Here is a 21,078-nt window from a genome sequence, read left to right as displayed (position 1 = left end):
ACTTAAGTATGGAAATTGTATATTATTAATTTTAAATTTTAACCTCGTATAAAAAGTCAAAACATTTTTTAATGTTATTATCTAAATTACGAAGATGAATTTNTGACTAATGAAACCTGAATTTTCCTTTCCATCTTTTACCTGCTGTTTATATTTCTTCATTTCGGTTATTTTGTCATCTTCAAGAAACTTTTCTGAATCGTTTTCCCAAAGCAGTGCATCTAAAGATAACAAGGTATATTTTCGTAAAAACGATTCATGTAGTATTTCATATTCTGGTCCAGATTTTGTTGTATCTAATATCTGCTTTTCTGCAAGATGCCTTTTGTATTTCATTTCAACAAATAATTTATAAAGGTTCATAATATTTATTTTTTTCGACAAATTTAATTCATTTTTGTTGAACAGTTTATAAGGGGTTTTGAATTCTTCCTGAAAAGCCTCAACCAGCATTTTTATGTGCAAGGGTATTCCTGTAAATTCCTGAAATTTATCCGAAATGGGTTGCAGTACACTGTCAAGCAATTGTTTGGCGAAATTCTCAAAGTTCTCCTTAATATTTAGCTTCAGATTCTTATGGAAATAATTTTGAATAAGCAGCAACTGATCTTCTCTAGATAGTGGTCTTAGAGTATACGAAAGTACACTTAATACATCTTCTAATTCATTTTTCATGTGTGGGCGTGTAGTTATCCACAGTTTTTCTGCTTTTGAATTCTTCAAAACTCTTAATAGTTCAGCAATTTTCTCTTCGTATTTAGGAACTTTTTCATCAAATCCATCAAATAACAAGGCAACTTTACCTACAGCATCTAATCTGTGTTTAAATAACTCTTGCTCTAGAGGTGTGTTTATTAATGCTATGTCCATTATAAATTTAAAAATTGTGTCCTTATCATTATGAAAATCGACTTTTTCTAGCTTTCCTGTACAATCATTCAAGTTAATTCTCACAATCCAAAGGGAGGCATCATTGTTTTTCATATTGTGAGCTAATTTAGTCAATACAGTGGATTTCCCCGCACCAGACTGTGAACTTATAACTACTATTCGCTCATGCAATTCACGACATTCATAACCATCATCCGTGTCTAAATACCTGCGCAATCTCGATGTAGCACCCCGAGAATTTTGCCACATAAATCGATCATCATCCTCTTTTAGCCAATGAATATTACGGTTCTCATGCTCAATACAAATTTTATCAAAATCGCTCCTGGAATAGGAAATCAGCAATATATCTTGATACTGCCTAAGTTCAGATGAAACAATCCGACCGTTATAAGTAAGGTAGAATTTTATATCATTTTTAATGTATTTTTTAATTTTTGGCTGTGTAAAAATGCGATCAATATAGTAACTCTGAATATCACCCAAATCTGGAAGCGCTTTACCTACCTCTATCGCTTCATTGTTGATAAGTTTGGATAATGTTTCTTCTTCTACCAGATGTGATGACTCACTTGTTATTAATTTACCCAAGCTTATCTTTCTCCCTTGAAAGTAAATTTTTTTCTCTAAGAGTTGCTTTTGAGAATCATAGGTTAAGTCATCAAGTTTTATTTTTTTATCATCCCTTCTTTCACAATTAAAATTATTCTTATTTCCAAAACAAAATTTTAAATCACAATTCCTTTAAGAAACTAGAATAAACTTATGCTTCGGTTTATCTTCGAAAGCCCTAAATAATTCTTTAAAATGAGTTTTAAATAGTTCTTCTCTGTTTTTAACTGATTCATTGTTATATTCAACCACGAATAGCATAAAAACGTCCTTATCCGATTGCTTTACAAATTTATTCAACGGAAAAAACTGCTCTAAATTTAGAAGCTGCTTCAGACTGAGAAAAAAGGTTTGATACTCATTTTTTGTCTTTTTCAGAACTTTATGTATTTTTTTTATTCCTATTATAGGATGGACTTTAAATATAAGATGTAAAAATTGCAAGTTTGCGTCTTTTAAGAAACCATCAAAATCTATTGTAGCCTGTTTAAATTCAATATATTCAATTGACAGAAGATAATCCAGAGACTGTTTTCTGTAAACATCATTAAAAGCATCCAGAGTATCTAATTTAGATTTTATTTCATGGTGTATAGTTGGAAAAACGAACAAAGCATTTTTGACACAAATAATCAATTTTTGAAGTTTTTCTCCAATCCCGTATTTGATGAAATTCTAAACCTTGCAATATTTCTTCAATTATATTTGCATTCAATACTCCTTTTGTTTCTGTATCAAGCGAAGAAAATAAGTCATCAGCGTTAGGAAGCATCGAAAATTGCTTTAACCTGCGGCAACCATCTAGAAATTCAAACTCCGGCTGTGTGAAAATATTAGCACTACATTCTCCTTTTTCAACACTTTGAACTTGGTAACGAAGAGTACAATATTCGCTATCCTCAGGAGGTGGATTATAGCAGTTAGTACAATTAGCTAATTTATGAAAATGTTCATATTCGTTGGTGCTCGTTGAAAATATATTAAATATTTTTTCAACTATTATTCCACCTAATCCTTCTTCTACTAATGGCCAGTCTATGACCTTCATTGTCTTTTTTTCCGAACTGCATAATAAAGAATTTTTAATGTTGTTCATATTGTGAGATTCCATTGTGTATTGAAAAAAATCCCAACTAGATGATCTGTGGGGCATATTTTCTATAAATACCCGGTACAAGTTACCAACGTTAAGATGTGAGTGAAGAGTATTCACCAAATTTGGTGCGGATAGGTAAATTGTGACATCCAAGAACGATGATGAATGGGCTTTACCGCTGTAGCGTACATCAAAGTCACTTTCCATTTTCAACAACATCTCTTTGCAACCAGGACTGTCAAAGACTACTGTATGCGTGTGAAAACCTTCGTTTCTGCTTTTTACAAAAAAGTCACTCTCGCCTTTTGTAAGGTATTCAGTAGAAAAAGTAGTGATCTGTGCTAACCAACCTCCTAATGAATGTCCAGTAATAGACAGAGTCAAGTTCGCTGATTGTTTTCTATTGAACTCTTCCACTTCAACTGCAATTTTATAGGAAAAAGTAATTGCAGAGCTCATTTGAGAAGTATATTTATTCGATAATATACCTTCATAATCAGTCCAAAGATCTTTCACGTTCTTTGGATTTGTACCTTTGTGTGCAATTACAACTTGTTGGTGATCGGGATTCCAGTATGCTGCTCCAATATAACCGTCTTTTCGGTTTTTCGCAGTGTTTAATAAAACCCAATCTTGTTCTAATGTTTCTAAATATTTTTCTTCTTCATAAACTCTAGATGAGAATTGTGCTAACTGATAAACACTGGGATAAATGAACTTATCAAGGCGAATAGATCTTGCATCACTGGTATTTTGATTCACTGATATGAAATTTTCTTTACTGATTTCTAAATTAGCTACTTTTAATTTTCTACTGTATGGAAAGATCATTTTTAGCTTGAGACTTTCCTTCTAACTTGTTTTGTAAAAGCTTTTCTTCTTCAAAAGATTTCCCACTTAGTTGCATTGCCTTCCTTCATCCATCTAAGAGTTAATTCAATATCAGCACTATTTGGTCTCTATAAAGAATAAAATTAATTTCAAAATATTTTCTAAATTACTAAATATTACAAAAATAACATAATTTTATGTATGAAAGTCAAAAGGTTTGGTGAAAAATACCATATTCTCAAGATTTATTAACGATTTACTTTCATCTATTTTATGTTTTTGTTTTAAGTTTTAAAACAGCTTGATAAATTCAATTTCAGGTTTTTTCTTGAAATGTAAATAAAGTTACCAAGTACAAGGACATTTTTTTTTATCTCTTTTTAATCCACTTTTTATACATTCAACTCCATCAAGTATTTTTAACTATTATCTCATTAATTTATTTTTTATAATAAATCAATTAATTAGTATTTTCTTGTTTTTTTAATTTTTTGTTTTTGGCATATAATAAAGCCATGAAATTTATTTATTCTTTAATTCCTAATTTTTTTTACCGAAATATTCGAAAATAATTTTTCAAATTGATATTTATATTTTACTCAAACTTTTTAATAGCACCTACTTTTTTACTCCTACCGAACCATGAATTATGTATATGTGTTTACAAATTTGTCGAAAACTCCTAAAACGTGTCAAAAATTTTAAGGTGTTTTGAACAAATTCTTAACAAACTTGGAATTTTCACGAACGACATTCATTTAGACAAAACGAGCAGTTAGGTACCACAAATAAAATACTAAATTTTGAAATAGACGAATATTTAAAATTACTCAGAAACTATTTGATCGATTTCTTTAAAATTTTGTATTTGTTACTTGAAATTACTAATCTAGAAATAATGCCTATTATTAAATAAAATAATAAAAAAAATTAAATAATCATTCAAAATTAATTTTTTTACTTGAAATTAGCATTTCATAAACGAATTTTTACAATTGCGTGAAAAATATTTCAAATCTCTTAATAGTGTCCTAACGTAAGGCAAACTACGCCCACAAAAAAAGAAAGAAAATAACATTAAACATTAAGGAGTCCAAACTTAATCCACTTTTTACACATTCAACTCGATCAAATATTTTTAACTATTACCTCCTTAATATATTTTTTTTATAATAAATCAATTATTTAGTATTTTCTCATGCTCAATCAATTTTCTTATGCTTTGATGCTCAATCAAAGAAATTACGGTTTTGCGTCTGATTTCGTAACTTAAAATATTGTCTGCTCTAATTAATTATCATATATAAGGTAATACGCCTTCCAACAATTAAAATTGTATCCAAGTACGTTAAAAATAGATGATCAGATCAAAAGTTTATCTGGGTTTTCTTTTTTTTTGCGCTAAACTTTATAAAAAATTCGAATAAATAAATAAATAAGAGTTTACATTGCGTTCATTTACTGCAAATTACATTGTGTTCGCTTACTGCAAATTGTCTTTGAAAACTCGGGGTGGGGATTAATGGACAATTTGCACCCCTCCATCAACTGTTTCGTTAAAAGAATATATAGTAACACACTAAAAATAATGGATATTCAAATTTTATGAAACTGTTTTCGTATTTTTACGCAAACATTTCCTGGTATATGCTCCGATCAAAATTTTGTCAAAGTGACGAAATAACTATTTCCATTTCCTAGTTGGGAGGAAATGAATTTTTTTCAAAACTAAAGAAAGCTTTAATTTATTTACTTTATTTTTCAAAAAAAAAGTAGATCACTTTTTCATGTGAACCATACAAATGAATCAACGTCACTTAAACAAGGACTGATGGAACGGAGAGACCAAAGTGTGGCCAACGCAGCACCAAAACATAACAAATTTAATAAAAAATAAAACATACGAAGCTAAAAATAGAAAATTAAAATTCAGGAAAACTGCAGGAAAAAAAACACAAAATATAACATATAACGCAAGTAACAAATTCGAATGTATTTCAAAAATGATTTAACACATTTTCGCAACAAGTTAACAAAATTTACCTTAGATTTCCAGATTTATCTTAGTTACCTTGGATTAGCCGGAAAATAGATGTGTGCAAGATAATAATATTATTCTGGATAATTCAAAATTTATATTTAATAAGGCTTAATTTTATTTTTGGAACTTTAATTATGATGATTTTCAGAAAAATCATTATCATTTAATGAAAAAAAATTATTGAAAATATTCTTAATTAAGTAGAAGATTTTTTAGCCACGGATTGTCCATGATAAAAATAATTTTTTTTTAGCAGATACATTTTTAATATATTCATTATATCTATAACATGCGATTACTTCAATGATTTTATTAAGATCATAATTTTATTATTTAGAAAGCCATTGTTTTTTTGTAATCAAATTTTAGAGGAGTCAGACTGTTTGTTTTTTCGATCAATAAACATTACTGTAAATTCTTTAAGTTCATTAATTTGATTAAAAGTGGTATTTGGAATTGTAATGTGACCAAGAGTATAAATGCACTTAGAAACAATGCAATTCGACGTATTTAAATTTAAAATTTATACTTTTATCGTATAAGTCGGCAATGCAGATATTATTTTCTTTTTTAATACTTAAATCAAAAAAAATTATAACGAATATAATCGTCATAAAAACGAAGCAAGATTAATTCCTAGGGGTAAACATTTCCTGGTATTTCCTGCAATTTAACAAAATTGTATCATCTTGAAAATATTTGTTAATTAAATATTTGATAATTAAATACTCAAAAAATTTAAAAACAAATTTAATACAAAGTTTATAATTTTTTTTAAGTTAATAATTTTTTTTTTAAAAAGAAGTTAGCTAGAAGTGATGAAATATTTGAATTGAAAGTGATGAAAATTGATTTGGTATTTCACGTATTAAAACGAAAAATGTTTTTCATTGTAAAGATAATTTTAAAAAAAAGACAAATATTAATTAGAATTTGCCATCAATCAAAATAGCAATTAAAAATGTTTTTTTTTTTTTAAATCATGCTAATAAGTCAAAACAACATGTTTTATTTCGGAAGGGTGAATGCTATTGAAGAGATCTTGGAAAACAAAAGTCGCAATAGAATTAATTTTATTTTGTTTAATTCTAAAATTGGTTGCTTATTAGTGATAATACAAAAAAAACTATTATCTTTAATAATATTGTTAATAATTTTATTCAAGTAGTTGGAGTAAATATTGCCAATAATTTGTAAGAAAGTATTAGACAGAGAAGTAATTGTTCTAAATTTAATAGAAATTTTATGAAATTTTGGATTAATTTAAGTATGGAAATTGTATATTATTAATTTTAAGTTTTAACCTCGTAAAGAAAGTCAAAACTTTTTTAATACTATTATCTAAATTACGAAATTGAAATCTTTTACAATTTTACGAGTATAACTCCTTATTTTGTTCAACAAGGAATATTTTACAGAAGATTCTATAATTATTGTTATCTTTGTCTATAGGGGTAATTACAAAATTTTTCGTTTGTTGCTTAATTGCTGTAAAATTCAAATTAAATTACTGAATTGTCACTGTCACTTGCATTTTATTTATTATTAAAAATAAAGTTATTAAAGTATTAAAAAAATAAATAACCGATTTCCATTTTCTTAAGATACCTAAAAATAAAGAGAATCTATTTAATATCTTTAAACAAATTAAGAAAATATTTTTGAAATTTATTAATAATTATATGGTAAAAGAGTCTAAATTGTGTACTTTTTTCATCAAATTCCTAAGTTCCAAATTTTTTATAATATTTAAATTTTAGTAATAATACATTTATGAAGTTTACCAACAAATTCAAAATAGTCATCTTCATCACAGTGACATTCATTATCGGATAGATTAATTTTCTCTAAATTTTGATAATATCATTATAATTAAAAATAGTTCTACACTGTTAGAAATTTCTCGGTAAAAATGGTTAAATAACAATTTATTGAATGGTTATTTTACCATATTTAATCATAATAGTCAAATAACCATCAATAAAAAGGAAATCAAACTGTTAAGTTTCAGAAAAACTGTTTATTAACTGCTTTCACCTAATAGGGTTAAACAACCAGAATTTAATCGCACCAACTAGAACCACCTAACGGAGCTACCTAGTTCTTTGCAGCTGCGTGCATATCATAACCGAGCGGGCAGAACTGGAGTTCGAGTTCTTGTGTTGATACCGCAATATTTCTACCATTCCATTCAACACATGGAGGATTTCCAGTATCCAGTACTCTCCAATGTCCATTACCTTACGAAAAGCCGAGCTCCTATGTCTAGTTAAATAATATTTTTTTTTTTACGTTTTTGAAAAATGCTAGTTGTAAAAGGTTAAAAAACCATATAGTTTTGTATTTATGGTTTTAAAACTATACATTTTGTAAATGGTTTCAAAACCATAAGGGGAAAAAATGTTCTTTACCGTAAACTTTACGGTTAATCGGATGGACAGACAGTTGCCAGTTATTTTACAGTAATTTTAGAATGAAAGTTTTAACAATGTACTTAGAGGTTCTCCATATTTATAATTTTTATTTAGGTCATAGCCTTTTTATGTAAATTTTTTTTAAAACTGTCTATTATGAAATTTAATCATATCAAAATAGGGTTTTGTTATCCAACGTTATCCAAATTTTTTTTATTCAGTGAAATTTCACTCATTTCGGCTTTCATAAGATCGAAGCAAAGAATTTCGAAGCGTAAATTAGTAAAAGAAATGTACTAAATAAGATCTTGGAGATGATAAATATTATTATCTCCATTGGAACGAAAATACAACGAATTAGGTAAAAAATTTTAAATAAAACATACCAAGGGGAAAAAAATGCAAAATTAAACACAAAATGTAAGATACAAAGCGAGTAGCGAATTCAAAAGTACTTCCACTTATTGACATCTTTCAAAAATGATTTAAAATAATTACGTAACAAGTTTGTCAGATTGCAAAATATTCAAAAATTTTCCCGTCTCTTAATTGAGCATGTATTCGGCATCAAAGCACCGTCTATGTTAGGACATACATTCTTATACATATACATTCTTAACGTATTACTAACTACTCAACACTACTTAAATATGAATAACAACACTACTTAAATTATTTATAAATAATAACTATAATGCTGCCAATAGATACTGAAATTCTACAAGTGGTGACACATGAGAAAAATATACATTAATTACATTCATTTATTTTCAAGCAATTAGACTGACTAAAATTTAAATTTTTTTTGTTTATTTCTATGTACCATTTTGTAACTACACATTTCTTAATAAAGAAAATGAGACAATGATATCATTAATCTCAATTTTCAGATTAAAAATATCCAAAATATACTTCTTAATGAAGTATTTTTGAAAAGGTACTGATTATAATGAAATACGAAATTTAATTTTTATACCTGGATGATGTTAAACTAGATCTGTGTCTGTAAGATGCGAGCAGAATATAAAACATAAAATAGTATCTGACACCCTTAACAGCTTAGGTAAGATATTTTTTTTAATACGTGTGGACAATCAATCAAACAATTATAGAATGGAATGCTTAATGTTCGATAAGATAAAGACAAAGAAAGGTTAAAGGCTGATAACTATACCAAATCAGATAACGGTCTGCTTGTTTCCATAGAGATATTAAAGTCACAAAATTAAAACAAAAATTATACGATTTTAAAATATATTATACATTTATCAGATAAATTTATCTTTTCGGTTTCTATAGTATTCTTTTTATCAATTTATTTTGACTAATTTTATTTTGACTTACTCAAGTAGCTTAATCAAAATCTTACCGAAAAATTTTAAAATGAAAACAAGAAACAGAAAATTATATTTTCTTCAAATAAATATTTTTTCTGCTTTAATTGTTTTATAGTCAACTACAAACTATGCATATATTTATGACTAATTGCAGCATCTTTGTTCTATAATTTTTATGACACAAATGAGCTTACACTTCAAAAAATTCGGGTCAAATTGCGTTAAAAAGGTGCTGGTGCTCTTTAACGTAAAATACATTTTACTAGGATATATTACTGAACAAAATTCTGATATACAGTAAATTTTACAGTTATAATTCAAAATCATAAAATCATCATCATAAAACCGTAAAATCATTGAATAACTTTAATCAAATAAATATTACTGTACAAATGAATTTTACGATATAAAGAAATTTACGGTAAAATGAATTTTAGGGAGGAGGCACTAAAAGTGCTAGTACTTTATATCGTAATTTTTCTGGAATTGTTTACAGTGTAGGGTATACTTTGTTCAACGTAACAATAAAGCGAACCAACATGAATAAAGCACAAACCAAGGTATATAGATGGACTTCTAGAACCGTTCTCGATGTCTAAACTCAAAATATAACGCTTTTAGATACTGTGTTTAGGTACTCTACACATTTAAGACAGGACTGAAAAAGAAATTTTTTTAAATTTAAATTCTAGATACAATGAAGTACCACTAATTAATCAACTCAAAATGCGAATCAATTCAAGCACTTAAAATACAGTCAGAAAGATTAGTATTGCAAAATGTCCAAAGAAAAATATCATGAACGAATTTATGTTTGGTTAAAGATTAAATTCATTTAATTTAATCTAACTAAATTTTTCTTTCATATTAAATACTTAGACAGTTTCTGAACATTTGAGTTCCATAATTTGTTATCTATCGCTTTAAAAGAATAGTTTAAATCACTTCGGAAAAACTAGACAACTGAATTCATAACTAAACAGATTATTCGCAATTGATGTTTCAATAGTTAGACAAAGTAGAATTGTGTATGTCTAATAACATAGAATGCGAAATATTCTGGATCAAATCATACTGTAATAGCTTATTAAGCCGGGTCGCACAAACTCTCTTCACACACATAGTATCCCCAAGAGATTTTGAGAGCGCTGATTGGCTTTCTCGGCAACGCCATCTGTGACGTATGGCTATTTCATTCTGCCGTGCTTGTTATTTTCATCATAGAGCGATTTCTATACTCCAGCTTTTGTGTACAAACTTGAAATGTCAGTTTCTAAAACAGAGAAACTGCCTTCTTCATTTAAAAATGAAGTAGAATATATTTCCTCAAATACCATGACCCTTAGAAGCAATGTTCTAAATTTAAACGATTGCAATAAGTGGGTAATGCAATTTAGAGAACTTACCAATACGAAAAGGAATTCTAGAACTTCCGAACCTCATGGACAAAGATTTGTTTGTAGGTAAGTAACTAGTTAGTAGTTATTTAAGAAGAATTTTGTTTTTATTTTTTATGGGAGAATTGCTTTTTTCTAAATTTATGATTATAACATACATGAACTCTTATGAAGCTAATATCCCTCTGATTTATTGAATAACATTGAAATCGGAGTTTAATTGCCTTGCTTAATTCTTATACTCACTTAAAATGAAAACTGAATAGTTTTCACTTGATATTTATTTAATTAATTTAATGTTCATCGAATTAAATTAATATTTTATTTATTTCTTGTGGATTACTAAAATTAAATTATAAAATTTTAAATTTAGGATTTATTAGTGGCGTCATCTATTATTATAAATTACAACTAAAAGATCTGCATTATGCCTACCTATTTATAACTTAATTTTAATGTTTTTTTTTTTTTTTTTTTTTTTTTTTTTTTTTTTTACATTTGTTAAATGTTTTATAATACCGAAAAGCTATCAATTGACATCTAAGAAGTCAAGCAGTTGTCTTTTAAGATGCTTATTTCATTAATTTTGATTGCATAATTCCCATAAAAATAAAAGTTAATGATTATGAATTGTCCATTAAACTAATACCATGAGTAATGAAAGAATAAATTAACAAAAAATTCCATCTTTTAATTCTAGTACATATCTATTGGACTGTAAATATTTTTTTATTATTTCATTGCAGAAAATTATTTGTTTGTCACCACAGTGCGTTTAAGAAAGTGCCGCAGGAGAAATGTAAAAGAAGTTTTTCAAACAATTCTGATTGTCAAGCAATAATATCTATAAAATTGAAGTTGAACAAAAAATTAACAAGGAAATCAGATTATTGTACTTTATAAACTTGTTATATGATACTTGCTAGAAAATAAATTTTATTAATTATAAATATTCTGAAATTTTTTTGCTGAATTATAATTAGTAATAATTTTGTCAATGATTCTATCAGATTATTATGACCTGATAGAGATGGTTCTGAAGATGTTTTGATTTTTGTCAGTGATGCCGCTCCGTATATGGTCAAGTTTGCAACAGCACTGGAAATTTTTTATCCCAGAATGCTTCATATTACATGTTTGGCTCATGCTGTTCACAGACTGGCTGAGACTGTTGGAGAAGTATTCTCCTCTGTGAATGATTTAATTTCCAGTATCAAGAAAGTTTTTCACAAGGCACCTGTGCGCATAAAATTGTGTAAAGAAATGTATCCTAATTTGCCCTTACCTCCACAGCCTGTGATAACTAGGTGGGGTACATGGATTGAAGCTGCACGTTTTTACGCTAATAATTTTGATGCAATAAAGTCAGTTGTAGATGCAATTGACAGTTCCTGTGCTTCTTCAGTTTATGTCACAAAGGAATTACTACAGGATATCTCTTTGCAGAAGGACTTGGCCATAATTGACACTCACTTTTCTTTCTTAAGTGGAGCAATAACAAAGCTCGAAACACGAGGTCTTCCCCTGGCTGAGGCCATATCCGAAATTGAAAAAATTCAACAGTGCATCAATGCTCTTCCAGATTCCAGAGCAAGTAAAACCAATGAGTACGAAATATTACAAGTTTTGTCCAATAACATTGGTTGACGTGGAGAGGTCATTTTCTGCTTTCAAAATGATCTTTGATGACCGACGACATCAATTCACCCTTGAAAATTTGGTAAAACACTTAGTTGTGAATTGCAACAAAAATTATTCAGTTTAATAAAATCTTTCCGGAAAATGTGATGATTTTTCTTCTCTCATTTATCATACTTCAGATTTAGGCTTTTTCTTCAGAAATGTGTAGATTCAAGTAAGAAATATTTTGATTTTCTTCCTTTTAACAAAAAAATGCTTTAGCTGTGTTTGTTGGAAAAAGTAAGTAATAGTATTTAAATAAGTTGAACTTTTAATTTCTATTTTAAATGCATATTTCTAGTTTTAAGAGCATATATTCCAGTTTTTTAGTGCATATTTTGTCCGTTTTTAGTGCATATAATCCGCTGTCTAACAATTATATTTTTTTTAACACTTTAGAAATTTTCCTCTAAGATACGATAAAATCTTTTTCAAATAATCAAATATAGTTTCAAAAATTTATTTATATACATTTATTTATATCAATTTTAAAATCTCATATAATAAATTCAAATTTAACTTAGTGGTTCTGCAATCATACTAATAAATTTAAGTAAGAGATTTTAATTTCTAAGTGCATAGGGATATTCATAATGCTATTCAATTTGAATATTAATCAATTCTTATATATATTATATAAAGTTAGCTGATAAAACTTTAATTTATGTTTAATAATTATAATTATACTAATTTGATGTTTCACGAAGGCATGATTGTTTATCTTGTATTTACCTAAAATTCATAGCATTAATATTAAAAAATATTACAATTAATGACGGTATTTAATTTTTTGAACAAAACTTAAACATTTGTCTTAAAATGAGTATGAGAAATATACTGGAACTGATTTATGATTGATTTACATTTTGGGAACAAACTACAGAGAAATGTTATTGGGGAGGAGCTACAAAAAGACGTAACAGAATGCAATGCCGAGAAAGCCAATCAACGCTCTCAAAATCTCTTGGGGATACTATGTGTGTAAAGAGAGTTTATATGCAGCCGGATCTTAATATTATCATATATAAAGAGTTTGGTGGTACACTGTAAAAAATTATGGATCAAATTCCGGACCGGCACTTTGTGTGCATTATCCGTAAAATCCATTTTTACCCTGAAATATTATACCGTAATTTTTACAGTTATATTTATTTAAATAGAGTGATTCAGTGAATTTACGGTTATTATCACTGTAAAAATTACGGTATATCAAATTTTTTGTTCCGTAAACTCCGTGAAAATGGGATTTTATTGTAAACAGTACCGGCAATCTGACTGCAGGTATTTTTAACCGTAATTTAATTCGGAATTTTTTACAGTGTAGAAGTAGATAATTGACATTTTTAGGGATATTTATTAATTGCTGAAAGTAATATACTAAGTGGTTGCTTGAATATAAGTAAATTTGATGCATCAGAAATGTTTCTGCTTTCCCTTTAATTTTAACATTACTAATCTACATACGTTTTGAGTATGCTTGCATGTTTTTCATTTTAAATTAGTACTGGTAAATGAAATAAAACAAATAATTAAAAGCCTCGCCGGCTGAAAACTCGATAATAATATAAATAGGATATCACTTTTTTTTCTTGCCTTTATTATAGCGACTCTGAAAATGTCACGTGCACGGTTGTCCCACTAAACTCTTCATACGTCTAAGCATTAATTTAATGAAATTAGTTTCGATTTACCCCTTTAATGGTAGGTATAACAACAAATTATGCAGATCTAATTTTTAAACTAATCTATTTAATATCACATTTATGCAGCAAATTGAATATATTCAATAATTAATTTCATTTCCTCTAGATAATTGTGAATAAAACAATGAAGGCATGTTAAAAAATTAATTATCATATTTATCTATATCTTTATTGGTAATATTTAATATCTGAATTATATTTCACACATAAAAAGGAAATAATGTATAAAGTTTTATTTAAAAAAAATGTCTCATCCCTCTCTACAATTCAACCAACTATCTAATATCACCAATACAGTAATGAATCATTAATGGTCAACTTACACTGGTTTCTTTTGTACTTTTTTTTCTACAGAATTTGTATTTCATTAAAATCTTGCGTTGATTGAAACTTAAAGAACTTCTGTTCGAAAATTTGAAGCATAATAGCAACAAGATCATATTTAATAAAAACTTGGATAAAAAACATGAATAATAACATTACACATAAATAATAACAGCATACATAAATAATAACATTATACATAAATAATAGTAATATTCATAAACAATAACATCATACATAAATAATAACATTATAGATAAATAATTACATTATACTCAAATAATAACATTATACATAAATAATAACATCATGAATATTGTATTAACATGAAAGAATATCAACATGAAAAAACAGAATCTATTGTTTAGTTCTTCGTTTCAAGGTAAAAGCATCTGAATTTGAGCAGATCTTTATTATCTGGAAGCAACTCTATAATTTTTGTGTTTTGTTATTTTTTAATGTGAATATTTTCAATATGGATATTTTAATATGTTTTTTTTTCAATTGAGTGCTGATGTGTTAAGTAGTATTTTTAATTGAAACTTGTTGCAGAATCACTTAACTTAATTAGAGTCGAATCAATTTAAATTCTGCAAAGATTTTTGGAAAGGCAAATATCATTTAAAAATAAATCACAATTTTTACATTCTTCTAATATCCAAGGGAATTAAAATAATTTGATTCTTTGAAGAATGTGGAGAAGCGCGATTTTGCTTCGCTAATTTAATTATTAACTTAAATCTCATAGTTTTTCAAATTGTCTTTGACGAATGAAAAACTTGAAGTAAAGAAACATTTGATTAAATTTTAAAAAAAAAAAAATTATTTTAAAAGTAAAAGCATTGATGTTTTTTAATATTAAAAGACTACATTATTTTCTTTAAAAATTACATATTAGTGATTGATAATTACTCTGCGTCATGTGAAACGAAATAAATTGAAATATCAAGCAAATGTTTCGATTTAATTTTTGAAGGCAAGTTAAGCTATTATTGTTCATTTGAAAATTAAATATTTAAAACATATTTTTCTTTAAAAAAAATTCTACTCCAAAATATTTAATATTTGATTCTGTTTCATATTTTCTGTTCTATTCGAAGTTCTTTTCTTCTATTTAAAACATTTTATAGTATTAATTTATTGCAGAAAAAAATGTAGATTTTCAATGCTTTTTGTTTTGCTGACATCGAACAATATTCACATATGAATGCACAAAAAATGTTTAATTCGTAGAACATTGTTACACTGCTTTGTAATCAGAGTCCTTAATACATGTTTTTAAACTCGTAGTCAAAAGTGAAGCAAAAAAGAATATAAATATCGGGGCTTGTAAGTTATAATTCAGCAAGGAAAAGCAAAGCAATATCGAATTCCAACAAATCTTTTCCGAGAAAGGAAGAACTAACTGTATGTAAGCCAGTGGAATGCTGAAATTTGAAAGCGTAAAGGCCTGTTTACACGATCCAATTTCTTGAATCCGAGAAATTGGACGGATTTCTCTGTCCAAGAAATTGGATGATTCGTTGACACTATCCAAGTTCTTGAATGTCGCTGATTCGTTGAAAGAAAAACTTGCGCATGCGCATTGCCCATATTCAACATTATAAAATAATACTTACATAAGTTTAAAATTACTAAATAAATTCAAATAAAATCCTAATAACACAAATAAACCTCAACAGATCAATTTATTTGGACTAAAATATATAAAAACCCACAACAAAATGACATAATTTTCTGCCTGCTTGTTGACGTCACAAAACCTAAGACGCTGATTGGTTAAGGGAGAAAAAACTTGGATGGAAAGTAGAACATGCTCTACTATCGTCCAAGAAGTTGGACCAAGTTCTTGGATGCTTGTTTACACGATCCAAGCTCAAAGCAAAACAAGTTTCCATCAATATCAATCAATCTCTGTCCAAGAAATTGGATCGTCTAAACAGGCCTTAACATTCATCACCTTTATAAAGCAAACAGGTTTGATAACTTCAGTCCCGTCTTTTCCAAAGTTTCTCATTAATTTTAATTTTGTGTTTATTTTTTCATCGCGTAAATATTGTTTAGCTTAATTATTGTATATGTGTATATATTTTTTATTTAAATTTTTCAAAAGTGTCAAATTTATATAGTAATGGTGGTTATCCCTGAGAAAACTTTTTTTTAATATAAGCAAAAGTGGAGACCAAATTTAGATGGCAGTTGACTATAAAAACCTTTTCTGCGTTATTAAAGTCATATTGATGTACAAGAAAGGTTGTGTTGCTATCCTTTTTTTATTAAAATCATGATTTAAGTACAGTAATAGAAAAAAAAAGACGAATTGTGTGCAAATAGACTGTCCCAATCATTCTATCACGTCCCTATCGTACAAAAGAGGTGTATTTTACTTCGCACTGTGTTTAATATCAACAATTTCAAAAGGAAGAAATAAAATACATAAACTCAAAACTAAATATATCAAATAAATGAATTTTTTCCTTTCGCTCAAAACTGATCAAAAAAAAGTATCTCTTCCGCACTTTAAAAACTGAAAGAAAAAAATTTTTTTTTCTTCACACAATCGAAACTGAAAAAAAAAAATTTTTTCCCTCAAAATCAAAATTGAAAGAATAAAAAATTTTTAATTTTAAGTTTGATTGCTATTATAGAGTTAGTTGTTCCTAATACTATGTTAGAATTGAAAAAAAAATCTTTATTGCTTCTAGAAGAAAAGATATCCAAATAATTTAATGTATTTTGATGTATGATTTTTATTTCTATGGTTAGAAAAAATTTAATTTGAGACATTACTCATCCTCAACATCTGACGCACTTCTACAATTAAATTATATTTAAATTAAAAATTTTACTGATGATTATTTTAATCAGTTGGTCTGAATTATTCATTTATTTCTCATACATAACTTGTGCTTTGAAATGTCGTAAGTCAATGCTAATATGTGTCTAGGGGGTTTACTACAACGTGAAAGCAATCCAATTATTAAAGAAAAGAGTTTGAAAAAATAATGAATGTAGTTATTCATTTGTTGGTCAGTTAGCAGCATTTAGACTCAGAAAAAGTTAACACAGTTTAAAAACATACCAAAATTAAACTAAGGAGTATTGCTATCTTTTAACGTGCATTGCATAGCATGTCTATTAAATTTCCAGTTCAGTTTCCGTCTATTACAATATTACAAAAATTATTATTACAAATATGACATGAAATGTTCCAAAATGCGGTTAATTCTATCAGTAGTTTTATGGTGTAGAGACGTGCTTTGATCTAAGCATTTAAGAGTAACAAAGTTATGAAAAAATAAACAGCTTTCTTAAAACCTTTAATAACTGCAAAGTTTGAGTAGAATGGTCAAAGTTAATTAAACATTCAAAATTAAATCCTAAAGAAATCAAAAGCATTACAGTTTTCTTATTTCCCAAGGCACTGTCACAGAGAATTTGATGGCATGTCTTTAATTTGTTCTAATTCATTAATTTATCAATAGAAAGTCAAATAAAAGAGAAAATGAAGAATCTTATCTATAGTTGTGCAGAAGATGTAATTGTTAACATTATCGAGATCTGTTTAAATCGATAGAAATTAAGATAGATAAACAAGTGTAGAAAATTTAATTCCCACATCAACTCCTCGAGTAATCCCCTTAATGTTTTCGTTTCTGGCCTTCACAGCTGTGGAATGAGTTTAAGGGGAATATGTTCTTATGAAGTATAAAACAATTTCCCCCTGGGAACCATATATTTGCAGATATTTGCTTTGTTGTATCATTCTACCTATTTTGATCTTCAACTTGAACGTCCTTTCTTATAGAAGGCATGACAATTTCATGCGTTTTATTCATGGGAGCCCAATTTAGAGGTGTATACCCGGAACTTTATCTACACCATTTGCAATTAAGAACTCGAGTACAGTCTTACTATTAGCATAAGATAGAGGTGTTCTACCAAAGTTATCTTTAGCACTGACATTAGCACCTTCCTTTATTAAAAGCTCAACAACCTCCTCCTTATTGTTTATAACAGCTGTGTGCATAGGTGTATATCCTTCACTACTTTTAGCATTTATATCAGCGCCTCTTGCAACTAAAAGCTCGAATACCTTCTTACTACCAGCTAAAAACAGCGGCGTTTCATCATGAGAATCTTTGGCATCAACATCAACGCCTTCTTTTATTAAAAAATCGGCAACCTCATACTCTTCATTCATAACAGCAGCGTGCAGAGGTGTAAAACCATTCCGACTTTTAGCATTTATGTTGGCGCCATTAGCAATTAAAAGCTCGGAAATTTTTTTGCTTCCAGCGACAAACAAAGGTGTTACATCATCAGGACCTTTAGCATCAACATCAGCGCCGTTTTTTGATTAAAAGCTCGGAAACTTCTTCATTATCGATCAAAAGAGCGTAATGCAGAAGCGTAAGCCCATTGCTACATTTAACGTTTATATTAGCACCCTTTGCAGTTAAAAGTTCAAATACTTTCTTACTTCTAGCTGCAAATAGAGGAGTTGAACCAAAGCAATCTTTGGCTTCAACATCAGCTCCCTTTTTTAATAAAAGCTCGACAATCTCGTCCTCTTCGCTCAGAACAGCACTGTGCAGAAGTGTTTTACCTATATTATTTCTAGCATTTATATTAGCGCCTTTTTCAATTAAGAGCTCAAACATTTTCTTGGTACTAGCTTTAAACAAAGGTGTTTCATCACGGTAATCTTTAGCTTCAAAATCAGCGCCTTCTTTTACTAAAAGGTCGACAACCTCATCCCTTCTTTTCATAAGAGCATTATGCAGAGGTGTATAACCTTCGCTACTTTTAGCGTTTATATTAGCGCCTTTTGCAATTAAATGTTCGAATGCTTTCTTGCTTCCAGCTGAAAATAGAGGAGTTTCATCATGATGACATTTAGCTTCAACATCCGCACCTTCTTTTATTAAAAGTTCGACAACCTCATCCCTTTCATTCATAAGAGCTCTGTGCAGAGGTGTATAACCTTCGCTACTTTTAGCATTTATATTAGCGCCTTTTGCAATTAAAAGTTCGAAAACTTTCTTGCTTCTAGCTGAAAATAGGGGAGTTTCATTATGATGACATTTAGCTTCAACATCCGCACCTTGTTTTATTAAAAGCTCGACAATCTCATCCCTTCCCTTCATAACAGCGCAGTGCAGAGGTGTATAACCTTCACTACTTTTAGCATTTATATCAGCGCCTTTTGTAATTAAAAGTTCGAATGCTTTCTTACTTTTAGATGTAAATAGGGGAGTTTCATTATGATAACCTTTAGCTTCAACATCAGCACCTTCTCTTATTAAAAGCTCGGTAACCTCATCCCTTTCATTCATAAGAGCACTGTGAAGAGGTGTATAGCCTTTGCTATTTTTAGCATTTATATTAGCGCCTTTGGCAATTAAAAGTTCGAAAACTTTCTTGCTTCTAGCTGAAAATAGGGGAGTTTCATTATGATAACCTTTAGCTTCAACATCAGCACCTTCTTTTATTAGAAGCTCGACAACCCCAATATTTTCTTGCCTCACAGCCCAGTGCAAAGGTGCTTCTCCATACATATCTTTGGCTTCAATATCGGCTCCTCGTTTTATTAAAAGATTGGCAACTTTTTCATATGCAGCATAATGAAGAGGAGACCACCCTCTTTCATCAACAACATTAATCATATTTATTTTACTTTCTATCAGAGCCTCTAAAAGATCTACTAAACCTGTTTGCGCCGCCTCGTGTAATAAAATCTTTTTTGGTTTCTCAGCATCATAAGTTTCAAGGCTTTTTATTGCTTCACAAATGTCACAAGCATTCGCACCCTTTCTAAGGAGTAATTCAACAGTTTCCCAATGACCGTCTTTATCTGCATATCTTAAAGGCCTCCAACCAAGTAGTTGATCCTCAGCATCTGCTCTAAATTCGTGATTCAACAAAGTCTTAACCATATAAAAATTTCCATATGCAGCAGCTAAGTGCAGTGCTGTTCTTCCTACTTTATCTGCAGCATTAACGAAATCTTTTGCTTTCTCTGCATTTGATAATAATTGCTTTACTTTTTCTATATCATTGTTTAAAACTGCAATGTGCATCTTACAGGTATACTTATCGGCAGTTACCATTTGATCGAAAAAGATCCTAGTTAAGTTATGTTCTTTTCCATAAACCTGATGGCAAAAAAATTTAGTTACTTCTTTTCTTTTTATGTTCTTCGAGTAAAAATGTGCAGCAAAATATTCAGCAAAACTGAAGTGAATGAATATTGGTTTGGCAGCAACAATATGACTAATGAAACCTGAATTTTCTTTACCTTCTTGTATCTGTCTCTTGAGTAATTTTATCGTCTCCAATTCTTCTTCTATCAAAAACTGATTTAAATCTTCTTCATGGAAAAGTATACACAATGCTAACAAGGAATATTTTTTCTCGAAGGATGCGAATAACGTGTCATACTCTGGACCTGATTTCGATAGATTCAATATCTGTTTTTCTAAAAGATGCCTTTTGTACTTACTTTCAACAAAGGCTCTATATAAGTTCATAAGATCTAGTTTTATGGATATATTTGATTCGTTTTTGTTGAACTGATCATAAAAAGTTTTAATTTTTTCTTGAAAAGCTTCAATCAGCATCTTTGTTTGTAATGGTATTCCTGTAAATTCTTTATTTTTATCGGAGATGGACTGTAGCACTTTGTCTAGTAGTTTGTTGGCGTAAAGCTCAAAGTTCTCTTTGATGCTAAATTTCTGAATATTACACAA

At 28.6% G+C, this 21,078-nt stretch overlaps 4 protein-coding genes across 4 annotated transcripts in view; all 4 read right to left on the bottom strand.

Moving 5' to 3' along the window:
* LOC122268276 (uncharacterized) overlaps positions 1-9,086 on the bottom strand; it is a 38,856-nt gene extending 29,770 nt beyond the window's left edge. The window contains exon 1 of the mRNA XM_043054503.2: positions 8,862-9,086. The gene's annotated coding sequence lies outside the window, so the exon portion shown is untranslated. The remainder of the gene's footprint in view (positions 1-8,861) is intronic.
* Positions 2,087-21,078, bottom strand: part of LOC139424817 (uncharacterized) — a 204,252-nt gene continuing 185,260 nt past the window's right edge. The window contains exon 3 of the mRNA XM_071181835.1: positions 2,087-3,558. Within this exon, the coding sequence (XP_071037936.1) occupies positions 2,087-3,430 (1,344 nt within the window). The 5' untranslated portion in view covers positions 3,431-3,558. The remainder of the gene's footprint in view (positions 3,559-21,078) is intronic.
* The window catches only part of LOC122271861 (serine/threonine-protein phosphatase 6 regulatory ankyrin repeat subunit B-like), a 32,488-nt gene continuing 25,630 nt past the window's right edge, over positions 14,221-21,078 (bottom strand). Inside the window, exon 2 of the mRNA XM_071181833.1 lies at positions 14,221-21,069. Within this exon, the coding sequence (XP_071037934.1) occupies positions 18,670-21,069 (2,400 nt within the window). The 3' untranslated portion in view covers positions 14,221-18,669. The remainder of the gene's footprint in view (positions 21,070-21,078) is intronic.
* LOC139425840 (uncharacterized) lies at positions 18,177-18,530 on the bottom strand. Its single transcript, XM_071181834.1, has one exon. The coding sequence runs from the start codon at positions 18,528-18,530 to the stop codon at positions 18,177-18,179; it is 354 nt and encodes a 117-aa protein (XP_071037935.1).

This window comes from Parasteatoda tepidariorum, chromosome 6, assembly GCF_043381705.1.
Source record: "Parasteatoda tepidariorum isolate YZ-2023 chromosome 6, CAS_Ptep_4.0, whole genome shotgun sequence".
Classification (NCBI taxonomy): Eukaryota; Metazoa; Arthropoda; class Arachnida; order Araneae; family Theridiidae; genus Parasteatoda; species Parasteatoda tepidariorum.
The sequence above is the reverse complement of the archived record's forward strand: the minus strand, read 5'-3'. Positions and strand labels throughout refer to the sequence as shown.

What these genes read in the sequence shown, in the direction of transcription:
- LOC139425840 (XM_071181834.1), bottom strand. Translation starts at nt 18,530, where the DNA reads ATGAATGAAGAGTATGAGGTTGCCGATTTTTTAATAAAAGAAGGCGTT.